Here is a 27121-nt window from a genome sequence, read left to right as displayed (position 1 = left end):
ATATTTATTCTCATGGAAAATTTATAAATAGAACTTTATTTGACATTAATACAATTCCACCTTCTTAATTTGAATGTTAATGACTATATTAACAATCTTTTTTTTTTACTTCTATCCATTTTTTATTTTTATGTTTGAAATCAGCATTCTAGAGTAGCTTATGAAAAATGGCATGAATAATTAATATCCAAGATAATAATAACAGTTTGTTAAGATATTGCTTCAAAAGCTCTGTTCTAGGAAGAGGAAAGGAAGAGAAAAAAGGACACTAGAATTACAGAAAGAGCTAGGAATGCATTTGACATCCATTCATTTACTGGCTAAATTCTTTATTCAGGTACTTTTAAATAGAAACTTCAGTGTATTTTTAGTGAAGCACAAACACATTAAATGGAATAATCACTAAATATATCCAGAAACCAATTCATAAAACGATGAAATGGAATAAATGTCAAGCGGTAACAAAATCTATAATATTTCTAAAATTATGGCTATGAAGTTAATGGTTTTCCATTGTAAGATTAAACTCTTTTATTGCTCTTTTAAAGGATATCATGCATATTTTGTGGGCCCTTCCGTTTTTCTTAGTCTAGTTTCAGAATCAATGTGAACCCTATAGGAGGAAATTGAAGGTGCTATTGAGCAATATAATACACAGCACAAATGACTTGGGGAAATGTACTAGAATATAGTGTTTGAAACACATGAAACAGAATCTTTAAATTCCATATGAGGTATTGTTGGCAAGATGGTAAAAGTAGGGGCTGTACTTGCCAGGCAAAAAAATAATTTCAAAAACACAAACAAACATCTTTTCACCGAAGTTAGACACGCCTGTAGAAATTAAAGATTTGCCACATTCTGAGGCAGTCATATTTTAACACAAAATAGCAGCAGTGTTTGAAAGCAGTCATGCAAGCAAACAGGCTTTCTGAACCCTGCTCTTTTAATCCATGCAGTTTCTATCGATATTAACCTCTTATAGAAATTCTTGTATAATATAACTATTGAACTTTCTTGACTAGGAGTGTTACCGTAGCTGTTAGGCATCCCTATAATGTAGTTCGCAATCAGCTAAATCATCAAAGTATTTTTTAACAATGAACAGTTCAGAAGTGACAGATCTACTTTCTTGTTCACAACTGCTTATCAGAGAAAAGATATCACATATGTTTTCCAGGTGCTTCCTATAGTTAGGGTACCTTCACAGACGCCGCTCATGAAAGATAAGGTCATAAAAGAGATGAAAAATGTGTGAGCTTCATACACTTATGGTTTTATCATCAGACAAGATAGCTTTGGTTAAAGGACTTGAACAGTCAAAAACAGAAAACTTGCAGCTTGTGTTGAAGGGCGAGGACATTTCAGTTTAAGATTCAGTTTGTGTTTGCTTTGCCTAATAGTCTCACAACATCGTTTGACTTAAAACAATTGTTCGGTTATAGATTATCCAAACAAAAGTGTCATGTTGTATTAACTCTGCATAGCCAAAATATAGACACAGTTTTATCTCCAGAAAAAAAGAATTAAAAAATAAAAAATAAAAACATGCAATGTTTACCCCTTTTTGCTAATACCTAAAAGAAAATCTAAACATTTCAACTGTTTTGAAAAGAATATGTCCATTACTCTGTGTATCCCTATAATGGAGTCTTACTCAAGTCTCCTTTTGACTTATGACAAATGTATAAGAAACTATAGAATTCTGCCAAGTTCACTGAAGATCTGAAACAGCATAAAGGAAATTTCCACTGAATTAAAATAAGGCAAATTCTCAGCAGTGTATCATTCAAGGATTTTTATTCCTCATTACTTCTTTCAATGAGCACTGAAGGAGTCAAATACATAAACAAGTGTTGGTGGGGAAGGCATCCTACTTTAAAGATATTTCTATAATGTGTATTTGAACATTTATATTTAAGTATTTTTTTCTTATTTTCTCTTCTGATCCCCCACTCCAAAACCAAAAAAAAAAAAACAACAACAACAACAAAAAACACCTGACTACAACTACTATATTCCATTCAGAGGAGGATTCTACACAATTAAGGTACTTCTTGTTCCAAAGAAAAGACAAAGTATGCCAGATAGGCTGTAAATGAGAATACGCTAAACTGTAATTTACCCCTTCATAGATGTGTTGTTCTGCCATTAAGAAACCACTACCTTGGGGCTGCCACTTAGCTCAGTTGGTGAGCAGTGCTCCTAACACCAAGGTTGCTGGTTCGATTCCCACATGGGCCACTCACTGAGCTGCGCTCTCCACAACTAGATTGAAACAACGGCTTGCCTTGGAGCTGATGGGTCCTGGGAAAACACACTGTTCCCCAATAAACATTTTTTTAAAAAGTAAAGAAACCACTATCTTTAGTTTGCTGGCCTGAGTCTTCCACTTCAGGAATCATTATCATTATCATCAGCATCAACAACAACAACAAAAGAGAAAGCCAAATCTCACAATCTCGGAAATTTTCTCCCCAACAAACCAACCTAATCTGCACAGAAAGATCAAACCAGTTTGAGAAGGTAACGCTATTTGAACATTGCTTTCCATACACTCTTATTTTTTTCCTTTTTAACAAAATGATTCATTCCAGAGAGGCTATTTCTCTCATAATCCATTGAAGAATATGTTTCATAAACAATCACTCATGACCATAGACTTCCATTAATACAATATAATTTACTTACTATAAATAGACTTTATTCAAGCCATATGTCCAAAATGCTAAGGACAATGGCGAATGCATATGCTGGGACAGCAACGAACAAAGACTGTGGTCCATACCTGAATGTATGTCCTTTATCCTGGTTTGAATGCCTCTCAGAGCTCACAAATGCTCAATAACATTTATTTCTCCTGATAAACCCTGTTTTTTCACTGCTTGACCATTGAGATTATATCTTCCTCTTCTGTTTTCTCGCTCTACTATGGCTTAAGGGAACCTCAAATTTGCATTTAATGCTTCAGCTTCAAGATATTTATCTCCCTCTCTTATGCTTCCTCTCATCATTTCCTGTCCTTCACCCTATGATCAGAGCGTTTCCTGATCTCTCTAGCCCATACCTATCTCTCCTGGGTCAGCTCACAGGACAGTTCCCATTGTGTTCTTGGCGTGCTCACTGGGCTCTTGCCAGCCACATGCTGTTCCCTCTACCTGGAACCCTATTACTTCTTTTTACCTAATTAATGCCTATTCAGCATCACACACCAGCTCAAGTGTTGCGTTCTTAAGGACACTTCCTCTGAGGTTCCTCATGAGGTCAAACCATCCTGTGTGATTACTCTATTAATGTCTGCCTCCCCATTATAATGTAAATTCCCTGTGTTTACTTGCATGGCATTCACAGCATGTCTCACAATGTCTGATGTAGTAGGTGTTAGCACTAAATATTCAATGGATTTGAATACAGTGTGCATGTGGAATGGACCAACGGCAACGACAAAAGCTATGCCCTTTGCATAAGCTGCACAAGTCTCGATAGTACCAACATTTAGAGTTGGGCATATGGCCACCTGATAAAAAAGACCACATTTCCAACAGGGCTCCCTTTTAGTGATGTAGACCACTGCGTAAGGCTCGGTTCTGGGCAAGGGGGTGTAAGTGGGAAACTCCTGGGGAAGCTTCCAGGATCCTATTCTTACAGCTGAATCTAATACTAATTAAGTTTTCATATCTGTAGGGGGGAAAAAAGTCTTCTAGGTCACGTCACCCTCCTCCCCACTCAGATCCATGTCTAGCGTTCAGCACCAGGGATGCCCCAAGTATGCTATCACAAGACCCATTCAGACTCTTAACCACAAGGTCTTCCCTCAGACTCTTGACCACAAGGTCTTCCCTCGGGGAGGGAGGTCCTTGGCTGCTGGTGATAACACAGGAAAAACACAGATAGTATCCACAGCATCGTCTAGATTTTCAGGAACGTGGGAGAATTTTTTCCCCCTGCTTTAATTTGCAACACAGTGCTTTGATGAGTATCTGTGGTCTCTTTAGGCTCTGGGCAACTTATACTGTAATGATACTAGAGCTGAAAGTAAAGTATCTACTATAAATATTGAGACACTTTAGAAATTGCATTCAAAGTTTTCCAAAAATTAGGAAGCTGAAACCAAACTTAACATTCCTGATCATCGCGGTCTCCTATGAGAAACCCCATATTTACTGAAGGTACACACAGGTCAATTCAGGCTTTGTGGGGCCTGAAGCTTAGACAATCTGGGAGGCGCTATTATAAAAGAATACAAAGTTATAATTACAAAATTAGGTACTCGGGCTTGGAAGGAGCTTTACAAGTGAGGAGTTCTGAAGCTACACTACACTACATCAAATTGCCTTAGGTCTATAGTTCAATATAAAAATATCTCAACTGTTAAATAAACTAAAAAGGTGAATAAGCAGAACTAATATTTATTTGGCAATGTTAAGTGTGAGGATAAGATATGTATTTTACATACATTTTCAAAACTCTTTCCTTTTATTAGTGATCTGATTTGTTGAAGGGCCACCTTAAAAGTTCCCCAACACGACTGCCAGAAAATGGCAGCATTCTTTTTTAATGGGTTTTCTTTAGGATATAACCAATTTTGCCTGTACTTTTGTCACCCCAGTATCACTCTATCTACTTGTAGAATTATTTCTTTATGAGTTACTGTACTTTGGTATTCCCTTTAATAGTCAGCCACTAGGACAGGATTGAGAAGCACAGGACACAAAGATTAAATGATACATGGTGGCGAATAGTTTCTGTAGAATGATGCACATTACTAGAAGAAGCTTAAGAATGAAGAATACACTGCTTCCGTAAACAGCCCCAAATCATTATTTTCTCCACTCCTTATATATATATTCCCTTGTCTCATTTGTGCATAGACTTTTCTTCACTTACTAGATGACTATAGCTTTAAGAAATGAGAACATTCTTTATATTATTTCCCTTTCTGCCTCCGTACATGTGTGGTCAAATACGGGCACTCAAACATCTATGCTAATATAATATGGCCAGAAACAACAACATAGGTTTTCAGTGTTGGTTAACTACAATAGCCTGGACCATAATAAGCACTGGAAAAAAAAAAAAAAGCTTATCTAGGACCCAAAATATAGTGTCTTGTGCTAATTCTATGGCAACAATAGAAATTATATTAAATCCCATTGTTAAACAGGTAAGGGAACAAAGTGTTTCATACATCTGTACTGTAGACTTCTACCTCGATAAATCTCTATCTATAAAAATAATGCTTAAAGAGACCTTCCCTGTTCACTGTCAGAAAAATATAATCACAGCCTACTGTCTGTGCAGTTCCACTTTCCATCTCCGCTATGTGCATAAGACTTGGTAAGATACAGCCACTGTCAAGTTTCAGAACAGTTCCTTGTCTAATCTTTCTACTTCTCCAGATCTTTGATACAGAACCTGTTAGAATGCATTGCTTACTTTTCCAGTTCCTATGTTTATCTCACTTCCACTCTTACCATCTGCTCTACTGCATTTCCTTCAGAAAAGTGAAAAGTTTTCACAGTGCCCAGAGCTTTCCCTGCAAACAATGCCCTATTCCCCTCTTCCTTCCTTCCTTTCTCTGCTTTTTATTTGGTCTTATTTTGCGGTAAGGTCAAGCAGTTTTAAAGAGTTCACTCTGCAAACATTTCTACAGGGCTGAAATTCCTATTCAAAGAGTTTGGATGGATATGTAAACATTCTTGCCGTTTATCACTGGCTTCTGCCCAAATACACACATTTTGGTCTGTTCCCACTCTTTAGAATTACCTGAAAACAACTTCGCAGGAAACAAGCAGTGAGAAATGGCGGCTTATTTCATGCCACCAAACCAGGGTAACATAATCATCCAGTTAGTAAAATGGGTCGAAAGAGCTTTCAATATAGCCCTCTCATTATCTCAAAATGCCAGTTCTACTTATTGCAAGCTGGTTAATACTTACAGTCTTTAACGACATACTAATATGACAGAAATATTTTAAGCACACCCCTAATTCACTTACTTTAACCTTTTTTTTAATTTCTTGTTTTTATATATGTCCTTATTCTTGATTGACACGTCACGTTTAATGAGTATTTAATCAGAGAATATCATGTTAAAAATACCTTAAAAAGTGAGTTTTATGCTTCATATGTCCAGTGTTCCTCAGATGTGTTCATTTCCTTCTACAAGGATTATATATTGATGGACACCAGAAAACAAAACTAATTCTCTATTTTTACAAATACAATAACTTAAGTTTTAATTCGGTTTTAACTTTTAGTAGTTTTGTGACTTTGGCCAAGTTACTAAACCTCTGAAGTCACAGGTGACAATAACATCGACCCTGCAGGGCAGTAAGTTGATTAGAGATGATACATGCACAGCAAGATGGCTGACTTTCAGGGGCAGTCAGCAAATGAAAGTTGTTATTACCATTATTGGAATTATTATAATTGGTACGCAGTTTCAATGTCAATCTCTGGAATTGCGTTGAATTACAAAAAAAGAAGCTGAAACAGCAATCTGCATTCGTTCTCAGTATTTACTTCACTGGTATCACACATTCAGTTATTTTTACTTGACCTTTTAAGAACAACAAAAAAGTGACCAACTATATTACTATAATTAAATTCATCACACCACAGATTTCCACCTTTCCCTTTACATATTCTAGGCCTAATGGAGATAAAGATTATCTCCATCAGGTAAGAGAGGGGCAAATTCCTTGATACTGCCTGCTGCTTCTTGAATGATAATAAAAACACTGCAAAAAATTTTACATAGTAACAAGAAAATGCGATTTTTTTTTATTAGAAGACTTAGAGCTTTGAAAATCTTACTTGATTTAAATCTAAAAAAGCTAGTGCAGAACCAATAAAATGTTTTTTAAATCATTTATGATGTTTAAAGATAAAAGGTAGAGGAGACATGGCTACTTCCAAGAGATCAGGTTTTTTAAAATGATAACATTTTATCTCAAATAAGAAGGTGAGCAACAGATTCATGGTTGTTAACTATGTCAATTCTACATGATTTAAAATAAATTCACCTCCCAGGCTTCCTTAATGCTATTCATACTTTTAATTTTCTTTTAAATAGAAATATAAATTAAGAGTTAGATGTAAATGATTGGCAAATATTAATGTAAACCTGCATGATTGTTATGCAGACATATTTCTAATTTGAGCAAATAAAGTTGAAATAACATTTTTAACTTAAAATCACTAGTTATATCATTACAACTTGATCAAAACTGCTTTCTTTATTCAATCTCAAACATCACTAAGAAAACGAAATAACTAAAACTTAGGCAAATGTCTCTCAAAACCTTATATGTCAGCTAGAAACAAAAAAAAATTTTTTAAATATAAAATTGTTTCATAAATTATAAAATGATTATATATTTTATCAAATTTTAATGTTTATAAAAAATGTTAGCAGATTGCACAATGGAGCTCTATAATGGTCTCAGAAAAAAACAATTTAGTTTATCATATGCAAAAAAGTGGAATATACTGTCATATATGATTCATATAAATGATATCATGAGCCATTTCCACACTGCATAAAATCAATCATGTCAATTTTGTTGAAATTGTTATGATGATAGATCTCGGATCAGAGAAGAGGTGGACAGACCAAGCTTGATCCAACCTTTACATATAAAAAACGAAGTCATGGACAAAATTTGTACACTTTCTGGTTCCATCAAAACCAAGAAAGTGCTGACTCCCCTGTAAGAATAAATTGCCTGCAAATGCTCCCTCATTTTTCCAACAGTTGTGGCTTCAGAAAAAAATCAATCTGGTTCCCCAAAAAAAACTATGTTTGGGGGATTTTAAGATGACCTTAAAAGATTGATACTACAATGTCACAAGGTTTTCTTTCTTTTTTTTTCAATCTCATGAGATAAAAATATAAGATATTATTTTAGCCTCTATTTCTATTTGCTAAAATGAATTAGTTTTCATTTTGCTGGATAAATTATGTAATAAATTTAAATCAACTAAAAAAAAAAAGAAAGAAATACTGGATCCAGGAAAACAGAAAGTTTGCCAAGGAACAATAATGTCACATGGAGGGAGGGGAAGGTGGCGGAGAAGAGAAGGGAGGTTCGTGCCAAGCAAAGCTGGGGGCTGTTCAATCAGCTCTATCAAGGCTCCATCAGTGTCTCCACTCCAGCCAAATCCAGAGAAAACAAGGAGTCAAAGATTCAGGTCAATAAGCTTATAGGCGATTTGCACAAACAGCTCCTCCAGCAAGGTAAAAAACAAAGTCATATTGGCTTTTCTTTCTTATTCCTTCTGTTTGAACTCCCTGGTCCAAACACACTCTGGAAATGTCAATGTTATATGCAACAATTTTAAAAGCTCAGCTTCTTAATCCCGTTAAGAAAAAAAGAACAAGGTTGCCTGTAAAGCTCTCCTTCTCTATTGAACTCAAACTGATTGTGGTAGAGCCGCCTTTTGTGGATTCTGAGTCCAGTGGCCCAAGCATCAGAGGAGGCAAAAACACGTCATTAAAGGCATAAAAGAGGAGGAAATAAATAAACTATACTGATTGAAAAGTATTTACGAAATATAGGTAAACAGACCTTCTGAACTAAAAAAAAAAATAACAATATGAAAAGAAGAAAATAGGAAATAGCACGAATGTTTGGCACTGGATGAAATGAAAAACACGCAGTTACTACTCCCATACCAAATGTGCAAGAAGGCGTTTTTTTTCTTCTTTCCTTATTAAGAATCTAGATAATATTTTTGTCGCTTTACCTTAACATGGGGAAGAAGGGAAGATAAATGCCAACAATCAAAACTTGAGTTTGTTCTAGTCCAATGAAACATACAGTTTTTCCTCAGTTATTTCTTAATCTTTAAGCAAAGCTAAAAACTGATAGAAAAAAAGGAAGTGGGTTGGGGGAGAGAGACACACATTTCATTAAGTCCGGTAACCTACTGGCAGAAACAGCTAAACACAATGATGAAACTGATTCTGGTCCTCATGCCTCCTACTCATTATTTTTCAGATTCAAGGATGGGAAAAGATATGGAAAACACATACCCAACTCTGGTATTGTGGGAGGGAGTCACGTGACTCCCTATCATCCTCAAACACCCCCCCAAACTGCTCTTCCGGAAACCACATTAATGAGCTACAGATGGAGTCTCATCACGCCCTCGGCTAAAGGGATGATTCTGATTGGGGTTATTTGTATCTCCTGACAGCTTCCCCAGTTTGCTGGCTTCCATTTCCTGCTTTAACCTTTAATTTCTGCAGCCCTTTCTTTTCTAGGTCTATACCAACTGTGTCATGGCCGTGCCTCTTCTCCCAGGTCTACCTGAACTCTCCTCTGCGGCTCTCTCAAGCCTTCCAGGGTGGTGGGAATCCAACAGGTTCCGAGAGAAACAAGTTCTACAGGTATGCCGATACCTCTCCTGCTCCCGGCTCTCTGCTGTCCTCTTCTGGCTTCCTGAAACACTAGCCTCATAGGTACAGCTGGCATGACTCAGTACTGGAAGCTCATTCCGTTTCCTTAGGTCTCTGCTCCAAGCTCACCTACCCTAATCGGTATTTATAAAATTGCCAGCTCATGCACGCACGCTGCGCATGCGCACATACACACACACACACTGTCGCTCTATCACACATACTGTTTTGTTTTCCTTCATGGGGCTCAACATCACCCATCATATTACACAATGTGAGTTTGACTGTTGTCTCTCTCCCCTCCGCCGAGTGGGGATTGACGTTTGTCTAATGCTCGATGCCCAGCACCAACAAGAGGGTCTGGCATATGGCAGGCACTTAATATATGGCTTGAGTTGAATGGAAGTTTATTGAACAGAACTGGAAGTTTCTGCCAAACTAGTTAAATATCTGTTTATGTTTGCTTTGGGTTTGGTGTTCATTACTTCTGGGGGTTGAGCTAAATCCAAGTCTGAGTAACTCAGGTTTTATTCTATTTTCTTTAATATGCTTTGTATTTTTCTGTTTTAAAGCTTATTTAAGATAGAAATATAACCTTTACTTTCTGTATACTACCTAGGTCAAATCTTTTTTAATGTGGAGAGGAAAATCCATTGTTACATTGTTTCTTTATTTTATGAATTTCTATTATGCTCCATTTTGTCAACCCTAGTCTTCCCAGATTGAAGGGCTCTAAAGTTATTAGTTCATCTCTGTAGGTTAACCATTGCACTTACTGATTTCTCTGGCTATCCTTCATCATATCCACATACTAGGACTAAAAGTAAGATTTGTTTTTCTTCCAAAATCAACTTCGATGGTATCATTTTTCTCTTTCAGCCTCTGTTTAAAGAGGTCAACAGAGAACAGTTTGCAAGGACCCGTGGTAACTTTCCTAGATAATCATTATTGATAATTCGAAGTTCACTGACATGCAGTTTCTTTAGAGGTTTTTTGTTTTGTTTTTAATAACATTACATTCTACTAGCCTACAGTGATATTGACCTGACACTTTTCTTCCTGTTCAAATATCCTGTGACATGCTTCTGGAATGTATCCCAAAATATGTTTATTCACTTTAGTCATTAATAAACTTGAAGACTTCAGTGAGGAAACCCTCTTCCCATTAATAATAGTAGGTCAGTTTTAGAACTGCTCTATGCCAACTCCACTACGAAACTCACTGTCTCCGAGTTAATCTCAGAATTGCTAATAAATAAGTTTTCACCTGCCAGCAGTGACCTAACTAAAAGTTCCTCAGGTTGTTTCCCCAAACAACCTGTCTTTCAATTTATATTAGTTTCTTAGTTCTAAACATGCATAGATGCACTTCTATGTTTACTACATAAACCAGAAGAAAAGCAGGGGGAAAAAAAATCACTGAAGCAAATAATCCAGTACTATAGGACATGTGTACCACTTATGGACCCAGCCTTGATGTCTCCGTCATCGGTAAATTCAAGGAAATAATTCTTGCTTGTTTCCTTCCTCTCAGAGATACTGTAAGGCAAGATGCCAAAAGATCTAAACTCATTAAACAAAAGAAGATGCAAATTAAAAGTATTACTTTATATTTTGCTAAAATCCTTAAAATCTAAAGGTATCAAAACAATTTTGAGATGGTATTTTTAAATAAACATAGTTCATTTCATTCATTTCAAAGATGAAAAATAAAAACAAAAAAAATGTACAACTAACCCAAAGTAAAAACTGACATAGGAAATGTCAAAAGAATTGTCAGGTTCAAATTTTAGGCCTGTGAATATAATAAGGGTTTATTAAAACTGATCTTTTCCACATTTAATTATGAATATTTATGCTTTAGATCAACGGTTCTCAACCTGTGGGTCGCAACCCCTTTGGGGGTTGAATGACCCTTTCACAGGGGTCGCCTAAGACCATCGGAAAACAAAAAGATATTTACATTACGATTCATAACAGTAACAAAATTACAGTTATAGAGTAGCAACGAAAATAATTGTATGGTTGGGGGTCACCACAACATGAGGAACTGTATTAAGGGGTCGCGGCATTAGGAAGGTTGAGAACAGCTGCTTTAGATTCATATATGATTAAGAATTCTATACACTTTAAAGTTGACAAAAAGTTCTGACCAACATTTTTGGATATTTCTGTGGAATATTACATTATGAGAGTGATGTGGATCATATTTAATCATATGTTTTATGATGACTAGCAACTTTACTAATATTAACAAATACTTTGAGGCTTTTAAAAAAACCTGCCATTTTACAACAAAAAACAAAGTAGATAATATGTATGTGGAACTGAGGAAAATACTCCAGTAATAAGCAGTGAGTCATTCTAAACACTGAAAATATCCTGTATAATGTAGAAGCTCAATTTTGAAAAGAAGTAGGAACTTTAACCTATAATAAACTATCTCAACAAAGAATAGAGTTTATTTTCTTTATTTTTAATAGGAAAATTACAATAGCATATGATTGCTTTTATACAAAACACAGTTTCTAAAATATGAATAAAGATATATTGTAACTATATGTGTATTCTCAGTACTCTTTCTTAACAGTGTGTCAAAACTCTTTGTTTAGAAAATTTTAGAAAACTTAAGATATTTTAGCCACGTTTTTGTGATCTGCGTTTTTAAACTACTATCCTTTGTTTAATCAGAGAAAAAACATTGATGTTCAAAAACATTATCCCTGGGACCCATAAAGCAAATATGTCATTGCTGAATTTTGATCATGGTTAGATCTTTAGACAAAGAAACTTTCCAAATAAACCAACTGATTTTCACATACACACACACTAACACATATATATATATATGTGTGTGTGTGTATATATATATGTGCAAGTTCTAAGTTGTCATAAATAATTTTGAATATGTGCAAAAAGTATATTTCATCAATGATCCTAAGTTAAAATTTTTTTTCTTAAGAACAGTTCTTACCTGCTTTTTTTTTTATCATGACACTGGTATCATTAACCATTTAACTACCTGTACTCTTTTAATGCCTAATCTATCTTCTTCCCCGCAACTGGCAAGAAAACATAATTATGTGTCACCGAGACTAATATGTAAATTTCTACAGAAAGATTAGCTTATAATTTTCCAGAGAGAAAATTTTCTCTTCCTATTGTAGCTAATCAACTTAAGTGAAAAATGGATGGAATCCCTTGTATGACCTCAAGGGGATGCAATATATATCAAAGAGCTGCATCTCTTTCACAGAAGTTCCTACTGACTTCAGTGGGAATTCCCTGGTCCCATATTCTATGAGAGTGAAATAATGAAATTACTTTCCTATTAAATAAGGTGACAGTAGTTAGAAATAGTAATAGTATTTATCCTGAAAAATACACTGTAAAATTAGAATTCTTATTCCCACCTATCACTTCTTTTTAGTTACAAAATAAACATTAAAGATTATAATACAAAATATATTAATAATATATTAAATATTATTTACATATTTTTTAAATTTCCAACTTCATCAATTAACGAAAATATCCACTAAACAATGTGCTTAATAATTGTAATTCAAATTTATTTTAGTTCCTAAAAGCTTATTATTTTTCATGAATTAGGGCTCTGTTTAGTGTAGATGGACATTATTCTTTTGAGACCATAATTATGTAATCATGTAAGCACCTGCCATAAGTCTATTTTCTTCTAAGAAAATACTAACTTAAAACTTGCAGTTCTATATTCTTTCATTAAACATAGGCCTTAACCAACAGTCATCCCAATATGCAAAATACAATATATCTAGTAATACTTATCATTAATGCCTCCCTGGATTAATTAAATTGATAAAAATGTCTGAATCCATGCACTAACTTTTTTTTTTTAAGATTTTTTTTTTAATTGGGGAATTGGGGGGATGGGAACAGTGCTGGGGAATTGGGGGAAGGGGAACAGACAAGTTGCTGTCGTTGTGTTCTTCACTCTAGTTGTGGAGGACGTTGCTTCACAGGCCCAAGTTGGCACCATCATTGCGCTCTTCCTGGGAGAGGCAGATCAGTCCCCGGCTTCTGGACGGCCGCTCACTGCGGCTGCTGGCTACACACGGTAGTCCATGGCAACCCACTGCAGCAGGGGCTGCAGCCTACACCATAGCCGGTGACTCATGGCAGCCCAGCTCCAGGTTGAGCTGTTGTTCAGCATCTTAGTTGTGGAGGACAGTGTCACTGGCCCTCATCTGTGGGATCCGAACCGGGGCCCTCTGGCATCCCAAGCCAGTTCTTAACCATCGCGCCACTCGGCCGGCCCCATGCCCTAACTCTTTTAAAATGACAAGATTAAGAAGAATAAATGGGGCCTTCTAAATTGGTCCCTTGCCTTTATTGCAATCCCACAATATAAGGTAGGTTCTCTTCAAGGGACTGACGGATTTTTTTCCTGATAAAGCAGTAAAATGGGATCTTCAAACAGACTTAAAAACTCTTCCTTTCCAGCCAGTTCTTATATGTATTGATGTGGCTAGTATCATCAAAACATGGTTCTAACATCCAGAACAACTAAGAAAAATATTTATTTGGCTTGAAATCTGAGTCAGCACTAACAAAAAAGGTCTATTCTGTGTGTACCATTTTCATTTTCAACCTAAGTGTCAAAGAGTGTCCAAAGTGTGGAGACGAGGACCAGGTTATAAGGCCATCTTGAGGTCTTCAGGAGTTAACGATCAAAGAAGTTTTCTGAACGTCAATGTATCCAGGTGCTAGTGCGGCCATTTGATTTCCCCAGTTTTAGAGCATGGGGTTCGACAGACCACAAGGATGGAAACTGGCTGCTTCTTTTGTTTCTAATACCAGGGGAAAGCCATTCTGGAATTTTAATAATCTGTATCAATGTACACTGTTTATGTGGCTACTGAGAGATGTGTATTATTAGCAGTTTTGAGAGAAGCTATATCAGCATCCTTGATTTTAGACTGTCAAGTCTGATGAATGAATTGACAAACACATTAAAAAAATCACTTCACCTAATTTCTCTGTCTGCCTAAAAAATACATGTCTGAATAAAAAGGGTGCAAACACAAACACAAACAGACATACAGAGACAGACACGCACGCTCAGTCCTGTTCTCTGGGAAACTGTCATGGTAAAATCAGCAAAAACAGCTGATGTAAACCAAGGGAGCGATTGAAAACACTTGTGGAACTGTACCTTGGTGCAGGAGGCAAGAGAAGGCTCCCCTCACTTTCAGAGACAAAACAATAAAATAAAAATAAAATAAAAAACAATCATGAGAACCTTAAACACACTTTTGAAAAAAAGCAAGCAAGCAAGTACACATGCTCAGTAGGACATAGTTAGTTACTGGCAGGGGCCACCTGGCTCCAAGTCAAGGTGAAATAACTTGAGCTGTCTTGTCTCAAGCTCTTCTTCCATTCTGATGTTAGTTTGTCAAAAGAGTATCTAGAATGGAAAAAGAGTGTGTATTTTCTCACTTGACAATATCTAAAAAAGCACCACCCTCAATGTTGAACATCAAACACCTAAGGCATTCAGTCTTCAAAAGGAGTGAACCTTGGGCAAGGACTCTGCCCCATTCACGGCTGACACTCAGTGCCACATTTAATGCCTTGCAAACAATTGACCTTCAATAAATATTAGTTGCAAAAATAAATGAACTGTTAAACATTAAATGTATTATAGTCAATTGGCAATCAACATGAAAATGTTCACAGTCAATTGGCCAATCAACATGAAACTGTTTACATATACACTAGGACTTTCTAAAGTGGAATTACTTCTTGTATCCTTCAAAATAATATTTTGTTTTAAAAATCCTACACATATTCTCAGGCTGTTGAATTATGTACTAGCAATTTGAGCACTTTTGTTCCACTCTATCAGTGCATTTTTTTAAACTTTACAAAATCATCTGAGTAAATGGACTCACATGTTGCAACCAACCATTAATGATTACCTTTGTTACAAAAGTATTCCACTTCTTCACAGCTCAGATTTTCAGGCCCAAATTCTGTAGAAAAGCTTTCCTCCAATGGAAAGTCCCCCTTTGAGATGATGTCTGTTTCCTCTGACGGACACTCCTCTTCTTCCTCTTCAATGGCGTCTTCTAGCGGCCCTTGAAAAAGAATCAGGGACACTGTACCAAAAATACCCAAAGAAGACAGTGAAATAAAACCCTTACATAGGATCTTTTTGATTCAGGTGGTGAGGAAAATGTATTCTATGACGAGGCCAAATAGTACAACTAAGGGTCCGCACACAAGATAATGCCACATTCATATTCACAAGTAGCATTGACCCACGATGAGAAGTGGAAAGAAGCCAGCGCCTGAAGTTACTCCACAGAGAACAACCTCCATCTCCAATCCTTTCCCACCTCCATCTTCAAGCCCAAAGCTTTCTTCTTTTATTCTCCCCTGAAGAGCAAAACTGTGCTCTTTACATTCATTTGTCAGAATTAACTGCCTGGTAAAGAGTACAAGTCTCTTTTACACCGTTGTATAATTTTACCTGAGATTTTAATAAAGATTTAAAGTCACTGAATGCATTTTAATTGAACTGAGATTTTAATAAAGTCCATACTTTAAAAAATCCATCTTAAGAGTGGATTCCGAGAAAAGATTTCATTATATGGGCTTGAAGCTTGAAGAAAAATTACATATTTCTTTCCCTGATGAAAGCATACACCTATTCATAATTAATTGAATTTTTTCTGAAATGAAAACTAGTTTTCTAATGAAAAAATGTAATTTGTATTTATGTGGTACTTTTTCAGTAATAAAAATACAACTTCCTTAGAGTGAATGAGAGTGCGGTACACTACATTAATGGCCCTATTTTATTGAAAGGAGAGGGGAGGGCTGTAGTTGTTCGGATGGATCAGAAGTGGACAACGTGGGGAACACCACACCGCTGACAGTCAATTTCTGACTGGCCTAAAGAATCAAAATCTACGACTCATTTTACTAAGCAGAAGCCTGCACTTGCTCCTAAAAAAACATGGCATTTTATCCAAAGAACACAATTGTAATTTGTACTAATTGTCACTCATGTCAGTTCTTGTCAGACAAGCTAAATACTTAAAAGGCTTAGGTGGTATTTTTCCCTCACTTCTTAGCAGTGTGCTAGAAAACTTTCAGGACCAGAGGACAAATCTTATAATTTAAAATAGTACATATATTACAATTTCTATAGATGTGTGGGCAAACAGAAATAGGTACATACAGCACAGGAGTATATCTGGTTTTCCCAAAAGCCAGCTTTCAAACGAGCTGAATTCATATGACACTTTTTCAGGTAAAGAATCAGTTGCATGCATTTAATTAAGGGACATCCAAGCAAAAAATCTCTTACGGAGTTTCTTTGTCCTTTTTAAAATTATTTTTCTTTTTTTCTTCAAAATAACAAATGTTCACCACCCACATTCAGTTCTCCTTCCACCATCATATATTTGACACTTGAAACCTATGTAATTTTATTAACCATTGTCACCCCAATAAATTTAATATAAAAAAAAGAAAAATAACAAATGTGAAGGAAGAAAGCGTGCCCCTATTCCAAACACTCCGATAATGTGTTTTCTTGTACTCAAGGTGGAGGGTTTAAAAAAGCAATGGATTTTTGTACAGACCACATTCAAAATTCACGGATCTCATGTTAGTTTTTATTTCTTATTTATTATTTCAGTTTAAAACTAGAGTTTTTTGCCTTTTAAAACAAATGTTAAGTAACAAGATATGCAAAAAATACATAAAATAGTAATAATGTAAAATATTAAACATCTGATAATTCTAATTATTAATTCTGAGTCTGATCAGTAGTAATATAAAATATATTCCATATTTTTTCAAAACAATTATAACAATTTTGGTCAAAAGAAGATTTGTAAAGCTGTCTCATTTGTGTTTCATGTAGGACTTTCAAAGCACTTTGTCCTGTAATCTTTAAAATAACACAGCAAGGTGGGTATGGGAATTTTTACTATTTTTATTTTGTAGATCTGGAAAGTAAAGCTCATGAGGTTAGTTAACCAGAATAAAGTTACTAAGTAGTAAAAAAGTTGATGTTTCACATCATTCAAGATTTTTAAAGTACCTTTCATTAATATAGCAGACTACTATGCAAGCCATTCTTTAGTACTTATAAACACAACTCCTTCATAAATAAAACTGTAAAATATAAATAACTCATAAACATAAGGATCTTCAAAATTTGTTAATTCATATTAATATAACTATTCATAGATGCTTAAAGATCTAGTCTTTAAAAATTGAGAATCCTCTTGTTGCTCTTCTCAGATTACTGAGAATACATATTACAAAATATTAGACAGTCCCCCAAAAAATCACAAAGATCATCTTGTAGACTTTATCAACACTAAAATAATTGATTACTAATATTTAATTACCTGCATAGTTTATATTCATACTAAGTCAATCAGTAAAGAAATGGCCCGAATAGCAACAATAACAAAAATGACAATATTTAAGAGTTTTGCTAACAAAAAAATGTCTATTTTGTAAAATAAGTATTTTTAATAGTTCATACATATTTTAGTGAATCCCTTTTTTTAATTTCTGGATGCTCTTCAATTATAAAAGCCTGTATATTACAAAAAGAGAAGGACTGCATATTATAAGTAAAAAAAATCAATAGTAATAAAAATGCTTTCTTTTTAATAAATGAAATTTTGAGCATATATGCTAATTCTTAGAGGAGGTTTTATTAAAGATAATATGTAACAGAATGACTACTTAAAATACTCAGTGACTTAACAAGTTGGCTCCCATTCTATGCTATCAAATGCAATAGTTTTATTAAAAATCAAACGGAAAAGCTCATGTGAAAATTTAAAAGGAAACAAAACCACAAAGCATTGATCTATGCTTAATAAGCCTCTAACCAAGTCATCCCTGTGACACATACATAAAACTTTTATTTATCAAAGATTAAGACACAATCTTAAGTGATAGTATACTACTCTGTATTCCAAGGACTATTTTGTTTTACATGTTAGCTATCAATTGGCAAGTCCAAACACATAATTTGAAAAGAAGTACTTATTTTCACAAAAACAAACTACAGAAACCAAAATGAAAAGTGAAAAAATTCTTTTGAGCTCATTGTTGAAAACACATGAGATCTCAGTTTCAATATTTAGAACAAGCCACAGGATAGTGATTTAAATGCCAACTTGTATTTCTCCCCAAAGCAAGTGTCAGATTTATATAACGTATTGTACTTTTAAATGTGGAATTACTAACCGTTCCTTTAGCCATGCTATCAAATCAGGCTCTGGGAAGAAAAAAAAAAAAAAAGTTTCTCTTAAAATGCATAATATTTATGGTTTAAGATCAGATCTCACTCTACTCTCTATATTGCATTTTCCTTTCACAGGAAAACCTTACAGATCATCGGTGGCCATAAACGAACATTTTAAAAAGGTAAGAGACACTTGGAGCACAAGTACAATTAATAGCACCAATGAAGGAGGGAATGAAGGAACCTCCTATGTATGGATTAGTGGGCACAGAAGTCCACTTCAGAAAAATCACCACACGTAATTTGACACAAATAATAATATCTGCTCAGAAAAGGCTCACGACTGAGTTCCATGTGCCCTCATGGGGAAAATTACTTCTGATTGAGGCCACTTGGCAGACAAGTGTAAGGAAATCTGAATTTCAGCTCTTCAATTGCCTCTGATTTATAGATATCCAAACACACTCACCAGAATTAATAGTCTTACTGTTTATAAATATAAATATTTACCTTGCTTTAAAATGCTAAAAATTAGCCGTACATCCTAAAGCTAGGAATACAATAGCGCTCTTTGCCGGGCCCATAACACTGTACATCAATTTTCAGAATGAGGAGACATCCTTCCGTATTTTATACTGGGAGGATGATTAAGATTACTGGGAGATTCTGGGGGGTGCGAAGGAACGCTTCCATTTGCAGGAAGGGAGACAGCTGGGGTACTCGGGAACCACTTGAATTGACCACCGCTGCCTTTGCCCCGCTGAGATAAAGCTGAAGCAAGAAGAGTTATGCAGATTCACAACACTGGACAAGACTGATGGCCGCCAATGATGGCGAAGCCTTTCACTCAGCCAGTACCTAAGTGTAGGGGAATGCGTCACGTGGTGGTTGTTTCAATGACCTGGAGTTGGCAAAGGGCAAATGGGACGTTCGAGATGAAGCGGTATACCATATACAGTGGCAGCATGAGCGCTGATGAGAAATGGAACTAAAGGACTGGATTTGTACAGCTGAAACTAATTCTAAAAAATGTGTATTTCATAATAAAAAATAATTTAATAAAAAAAAATGAACTGGATTTGTGTGGTTAAGAAGCAGTTTGAGGAGTGCGTACTCCCCAGGTATGTGACTTGATGACAAAATCAGTGCTACAATTTCAGATGGTTAAAGAAACCCCTGACACCCATCCATGGCCCCTCACTGGAGCAAAAGCTAGAAGGGGAAAAATATAAAAGACATATAACAATTCAGAGGAAGGAGGCTTAATAAGAAATGATAAAGACGAACACAGTAAGCATTCAATCAAATATTTATGTCTTCCAACCTATGTTGTCTCCATAAATAACTTCCTCCCTTGGTAGCCTACTATAAACTAGACCCACCCTCACCTAAATATCAGGTTATCTGTGTTCATAGAAATTCAAAGCACTTCAGAATGAGGCACCCAAGAAAGAAATTAAATTCTACAGAAATTAATATACACGGTCAAGTATGAAGAGGGGGGAAAAATGCCAAATTCTATGGTTCTGATGCAATATCTCCCCAAAAGGGGTCCTTTCTCTTAAGCACTCAGTGGCATTAATTTATTATAAATTATTTTAGTTAGGTTTTACATGCATTTTGATTAAAACAATACACACACTTTGTCCTAAAGGAACTATAGAGAGCATTCAATCTCCTCTCTGTGCATTAATATTCTAAGCATTCTAGAGGCTGCACAAGACTAGCCACCTAGCAAAATGAGACTGTTTCAGAATACTGGGCAGCCTTGATTGCAACTGACAGGTGGGAAGAAAGTCACATTAAAATATTATCATTCCCAATAATTACAATAATCCATCAAGGCGTGCTCAGAAATTCTGCTGGTGAATTTTCCCTGAAAACACACAAATATTTCCAAACCTTTTTATTCCAGTACTTCTTAATCTGTGCCATTTCAGATCATTTTTATATCGGATAGCATTATTAATAGTAACCCTTCCATCACAAACTTTATATCATTTTTACTCATGCACAGAACAAAGAATACATACCAGCGGAATACATTTCTCAAAATCTTAATAAATGAATGAAAATAAAAATGGAGATGTTGTCCCCAATATTCAGCTCCTGTTCTGTGCTCCTTCCAAGGCATTTGCGAAAGATCTACTCAAACAAAGGAACAAGAAGGTATGTAAAACCTTCTAATAATGACAAAACAATAGGGATCTCCAAGTCTGACGAGTTAAGCATATACCATGCTTTAATTATTACATAATAATTGAGCCACACATTTATTATGGGTTGCTACCTTTGCAAAGGTAAATATGATAATATAAACTAGGGACAAATTCTGGTTCACATTTCATACATAATACACCAATATGTCAAACCTCTATACAGGTATGCTGGATTTTAGTAGATAGGTAAAAGGAGTAAAAACAGAACTTTCCATTTTAAACTCATGTTACATGTTTCTATATGTGATGGAAATGAGGCACTGAACTCTTATTTAAATTGGGTGCCCTGTTACCTAATACTCTGTATTCTAGCCTCCTATTGCTTTAATTTCAGATGATATTCATAAAATACACAAATATAAAGCTCTTCCAATTGGAAAGATTTTTAGATTCATATGTTCTATTTATTCGTTTAGAAATAGAAACTACAAACTCTTCTGAAATAAAAAGCAGACAGCCTCAAAAGTGTGCCCTTCCCATCTCATTATGGAGTAGGAACATTTCTATCTTTAGAGTACTGATATCTTTTTACTAATTTCATCTGGGGCATATTCTGTGGCTCTCAGTAGTTCCTCTCTGAGTTTTCAGCAGCTACATTCAGGCCTCCTTACGAATCATCGCTACCCTGTAGGCACACCACAAAATGCTTCTCACTTGGTTCCTATTACATTTGTCTCATGCATATCCCACAGAGCCATTTAATGAGAAGGGGCAAGGAAGAAGGATGCTCTTTGGACAGTGCAAATCCATACTAACTCATGTAATTGAGCTTAACAGTGAGAATAAAACCTGATTTCTCTAGTTTAAAAAAAACACAGTATTTTAAACGAGCAAGTTCTTCCTGCAGTCACTCACTTTTAACAATAGTTGCATCAGGGGATCTGGTAGGAAGGAAACATTTTTATTAATTTTTCTCTTATCTGCCAGGAAAATGTTGATTTTTTTCATTTGCGTTTGTTGCCTGCAGGTAGCAGACCAGAGAATCATATAGTAGAAATTCTTCTTTTTGATTAATTTCTTTCCATGTGTTATGTTATTTCTTATATATAATTGATTTGGGGCTTTGCTCATAGCTGTACATCTTTTTTATATCTGTACCAACTGCTGTCCTTCAATCTAGAAAGTTGAAGGAAATTACCTGAATTTTGTTAAGTTTATTAAAAATGAGATCTGTGAATACTTAAATTGAGTTTTGAAATGTTAATGCAAAAAAAGATATTAGAGAAGTTTTAATGGAGGTTTGAATTTGACCATACTCTATTGTAAAAAGAAGGGAAGGGGGTCAGGTTTTATTCAAATTGTTTCTTTAGGGGAAAAAATGAACTCTTTGATTTTATAAAAATAGAGTAATATTCTTTGCTACAATGTTTTTGGCCATTTTTATACATGGCAGTACTAACACGTCTTATATATAAATCTTAAAACAATTTAAATTCTTTAAATGTTTTTCCTTTAAAATGCCCTGCTTAGAAATCCTTCAAGTTAAGTAACTAACGTTAACAAGAAAATAACCATTTTGCTTAGAACATACATAAACCTAGCAAGCAGCAACAAATCTTACATAGCAGATTAAACACTGATATCACAGGAAAAATAAAGTCAGTTGAGGAAATACAGACAAATTTGAACTAGAATCTCTAATGACTAATTTACTCTCAGGAAGTAACTCAGGCATTGAAAAAATTCGGTTCATTAGTAAATGCCTTGTGCATTGACCCAAGAAGTTACTGACAGAGATGGCACTGAAATTCGAATATTTTGTAATCAGGTCTCAGTCCAGAGCCCCAAAAAGCTATTCTTGGTTTATTAAGATAGTAACCCTATTATGAAGAAATATGAAAGTATATTCATTACTAAAACTTATATTTTATATGATGATGTATTTCAATACTAAAATTTCCCTAGCTGGTAATAAGTACAAAAGATGTAAGGCTTGTATGTTATTTTGTTCTCTTTATGAGACTTTCATGTATTCATGTATTCATTCATTCATTCATTTATTCATTCCCTATTTACTTAACTATTTATTGAGAGTGAAGAACCTGGTAGGCATTCTTTTAGGTACTAGAATAACAGCAATGTACCAGATGGATGTCCCCAGCTCAAAGGAAGTATATAAGTAGGTAAAGGAGACAAACTTTATGCATAATAGGCATGACATATATACATATATTTTTATTTTATTTTATTTTTTTAAAAGATACTCCATTTTAACATGGCGAGGGCAGAAAAAGCTTCTTAGATATCTTAAATTCTAGTCATGCATTTTCATTATGTCCCCTGTTATATTACAAGTCTATCTCACCTATATTTGTAACTGGAAGCAGCAACTATGGTACCTTGCATTTAATACTTAATCAAATAAGAATTTTTTTCCATTTGAATTTAGCTGTAATAGTTGAAGACTAAATTAAGAAGAGACAATACTCGGCCATTTTTTTTTTAAGTCTAGACACACGGATTTAAATTATTACTATTTGTATTGTTGGAGAAAGTTTATTCCACTCAACAGCGTGAAACCATGGTCCTCTTCTGGTTATGCAAAGCAGGTACCATTTTCCCTCAGACTGCCAGAGCTTTGTTCAGGGAAGTGGGGTCAGGCAATCAGGAATTTTATCCCCAAAGTCCACATGGCTGTCACAACAAAAACATTAGGTGTTACCCAGAATATGATTACAGTACTTTAGATTTTTAAGGTACTATGAGTAAGAAATGAAAGGATTTGAACTTACCCATGAAAACTCTTATACATATGTGGCAGAGAAATATTTATTAAGTGAATTAATCAAAACATAATTTTATAAGACTTGTACAAGAAAAAAACTTACATGTTCTTTACAAATTCCAAAGCACCATGAAAATATAGCTAGTCTTACCTAACAAAACTAAATTCTGCAAACTAGTTGATAATATCCTACACAGCTATATATAACAAAGTTAAATGAGTGCAAGTAAAAGAGATGTGATTTTTTAATTATTTTGTTTAAATAGAGATAAAATAATATGAAAACAAAGGATATATAGATGTAGTCTTTTGATTCTAGAATACATATTTATTTTTCCAGAGCAAATCAAAGACAACATATTTGTTGACTTAAAAAAAGTCAACAATAATAACAAAATCACTAGCCAAATAATGAATACTAAGCAAAGGCCTCTGATGACTAATTTTCTTAATCAATTTCATGAGGCAAATTTCATGAATCAAGTGTGGTCCTTAAAAACATTCAGTATGCATTTCTTTGTCTCATATGCAACGTATTTGTCTCATATGAAAACATTCAGTGTTTATATTGCTACATGCAGGAAATGAAGGAAAATTATCAATTTACCATAAAGATTTTGGGAAAAAAATTTAGAGGAGAAAATAAAATATTTGCATCAGGTTTTCATTATTGTGTCTTTAAACTTTTTTCTTCTTAACTAATAAAATTCTAATCTAACCCTCATCTCATCAAATAGATCAATTTCTATTTTCTAATACTTCATTGTAAATAACACCCTGTCTGATCCTGCCTTACTAAAATGATTCTTTACATGTGCAATTAATTATTGATTGAACCTTCTGAAACAAAACATTTTTAAAATACTCTCGAAATGATGCCTGGCTGATCACAAGTCGTTTGTCAGCAAACAGTGGTTCCCCAGTGTCATCCCTGGATTAGCAACATTAGCATCACCTGAAAACATTGTTAGAAATTCAAAATTCATTATCTGAATCACCACAGATCTACTGTAATTTCAGAAGCAGTGAGGGCGGGGCGCACCGATTTATGTTTTAACAAACCCTGCAGGTGATTCCCACATATGCTCATATTTGAGAATAACTGTGCAGGAATATAAATGTTCTATAGAAGTTACTTTGTAACAGCATAAATTATATTTATTATTGTCACTTATGAGAAACCTTACAATATTCTGCAATTAATACAGGCTCCATGCCTCAACTATGGATAGACACCTGTACCGCAGTTGATGGTCTGTGGTCAAACTACTTTTCACCTGGAAAACACCATGTAGTCACTCCTGATCAGCGGCAGGTTAGGTTTACTTATTTAGTGCCAGCTAATCATTCTCCAAAATAATGCCAGAGTCCAGCAATCCCTCAAATCACATTATTTCAGGTGATTCTGGAATGGCATGGAATACACTGTAGCCACTTCAGGCTGGCCCCAAATGTCATTTTTCCATACCCTTTCAGGAGTCCTGGATGGCACAAACAATTGATCAGGAAGCTGTTTTACTAAAGAACCTTCACACAAGCCTGGCTACAGTATAGAAAGAAAGCCTTTATGCAAATGGGACAGCATCTCACAGTAAGGAAAGAAAGTCTTTCTATTGTTACAAATGGGACAGCATCTCGTTTTTAAAATTACATTCTGCTGTTTGAGTCTCTTGAAGACCAAGAGCTTCAAACAATATGGGGTTCTCCTCTTCCTCCTCTTTTCATGAGACAGGAAGGGTACTCTGCCCAGCCAGAGAGAGCTGGCCCATCAATCAGTGACAATCAGTGTGAAGCCGGAGGTATCCGCCAGATCACACGTCCGTTCCTCCCCTCATGATCCCTGGCTCCAACCCCTTATTGTAATCAGGCAGGGGTACAAACCAAGTGCGCTCTGTGGGATTTTAGGGAGCAGCCCTATGGCCGACCTTCACTGTTAACCCACATATGCGGCTCACAAAACTGCATGTCCTGGCACCACCACCTTGAACCGAATAGTCAAGGTGAGGGCAACTACAGAAATCCGTTCCCTTTTTCACAAATAGGTGTGGCCTCCTGCTCCTGGAATGCTGCCAATTTGGCCCTCTGTTTGGGTCTGACACAGTAAATAATGATGACTACTCTTCTAAGCCTGTACAGTCCTGCACACATGGGCTTCGCACAGCCAGAAAAAAAAGTCTTCTCACAAAACAAAGCATTGTTGTGGGTCCCGTGTATTGGATGGAATCAAAACTTTAGAAGAATTTGCCTAATTTCACAGGTGTATGTGTAATTTTTCCAAATTTCCATTCTGGCAGATCTCTTTCATCTCTGAGGGAATGAAAACAAATCTACAGTGGCAAAACCCTAACAAGACGAAGTGGGCTTTGTGAGTGGAGGTAAAACCAAAATCAACATGTTCACTCCACTCTAATTGTGACATGCTCTGGGACGTGCCTCAAAAGGGCACTTTATAACAAGTGTTCTATGTTGTCATTAAACCGCCATAAAGGTACCTCGATTCAGTACTTGTGAACATCTCCAGAGGCCCCAGAAAGCACTTACCCATAAAACATATCTTCAAAAAGACTTTTACTTTATACTAGCACATTAAAAGAGTGTCTAAACACACCGAGGCACTCGCTATAAGCTGTATTTTTAAGAGCATGTACTCTCGGGAGACTTAGGAGAGTTGGTAGGGTACCCGTGATAACAAAGCTGGCTTATCCACACTGCTCCAGCCCTCACAACCTGGAGGACGCATCTAAGGGCACTCTTAAAAAGAAAACGTCCTCTGCCTTCTTGGCAACAAAGCCTACAATAGAATAAAAGGAAGCACCTTTACAGGCAGAAGTTATAGGGTAAGCCAGGAGGTGGAGGGCTCACATAAATGCACTGCCCGGTGCTGCTGCCGCACTCCAGTGTGTGCATCGTAAACACTGCAACAGCCTCGATGAGGCACATTCCTACACACTGCTGGCATCAGTGTCTACATGGGAGTCAAAACAGGTTAGGTATCTTCTTTCCAAATGAAATAGAATTTCATTTTCTCCTTTAAACTGTAGGAGTAAACATGCATTTACTAACTCTATTTAAGGTGGTAAGTGATGAGGGTCTTATTTCAATGTTGGTGACATAGCTATACATAATGAAAACCTAGAAAGGGTCTCACCCCAACCACCCTCTCATTTGAAACAAAGAAATACACATCCCTTCCCTCCAAATAGAAAACCAGCATATCGGGCTTCTCACGATTTACCTAATATTCAGTGCATGGCAATAAACACAGGGAAATTTTCATCTTAAGACTATTTCATTCCCATTGCTCTTAAATCCATGCTTTCTAACTTGCATAAACAAATACATCTAGGGGCCGGCTGAGTGGCGCGATGGTTAAGAACTAGCTTGGGATGCCAGAGGGCCCCGGTTCGGATCCCACATATGAGGGCTGGTGACACTGCCCTCCACAGCTAAGATGCTGAACAACAGCTCAACCTGGAGCTGGGCTGCCGTGAGTCGCCGGCGATGGT

General features: G+C 35.7%; 1 protein-coding gene across 1 annotated transcript in view; it reads right to left on the bottom strand.

Moving 5' to 3' along the window:
* The window catches only part of ZFPM2 (zinc finger protein, FOG family member 2), a 377030-nt gene extending 350475 nt beyond the window's left edge, over positions 1 to 26555 (bottom strand). Inside the window, exons 1-3 of the mRNA XM_019663971.1 lie at positions 26437 to 26555; positions 15749 to 15875; positions 15367 to 15598 (exon numbers count right to left, since the gene is read on the bottom strand). Of these exons, the coding sequence (XP_019519516.1) occupies positions 15367 to 15598; positions 15749 to 15875; positions 26437 to 26555 (478 nt within the window). The remainder of the gene's footprint in view (positions 1 to 15366; positions 15599 to 15748; positions 15876 to 26436) is intronic.
* Positions 26556 to 27121: the final 566 nt, after the last annotated feature.

The sequence above is a fragment of the Hipposideros armiger genome, unplaced genomic scaffold, assembly GCF_001890085.2.
Source record: "Hipposideros armiger isolate ML-2016 unplaced genomic scaffold, ASM189008v1 scaffold_412, whole genome shotgun sequence".
In the NCBI taxonomy this organism is placed as follows: Eukaryota; Metazoa; Chordata; class Mammalia; order Chiroptera; family Hipposideridae; genus Hipposideros; species Hipposideros armiger.
The sequence above is the reverse complement of the archived record's forward strand: the minus strand, read 5'-3'. Positions and strand labels throughout refer to the sequence as shown.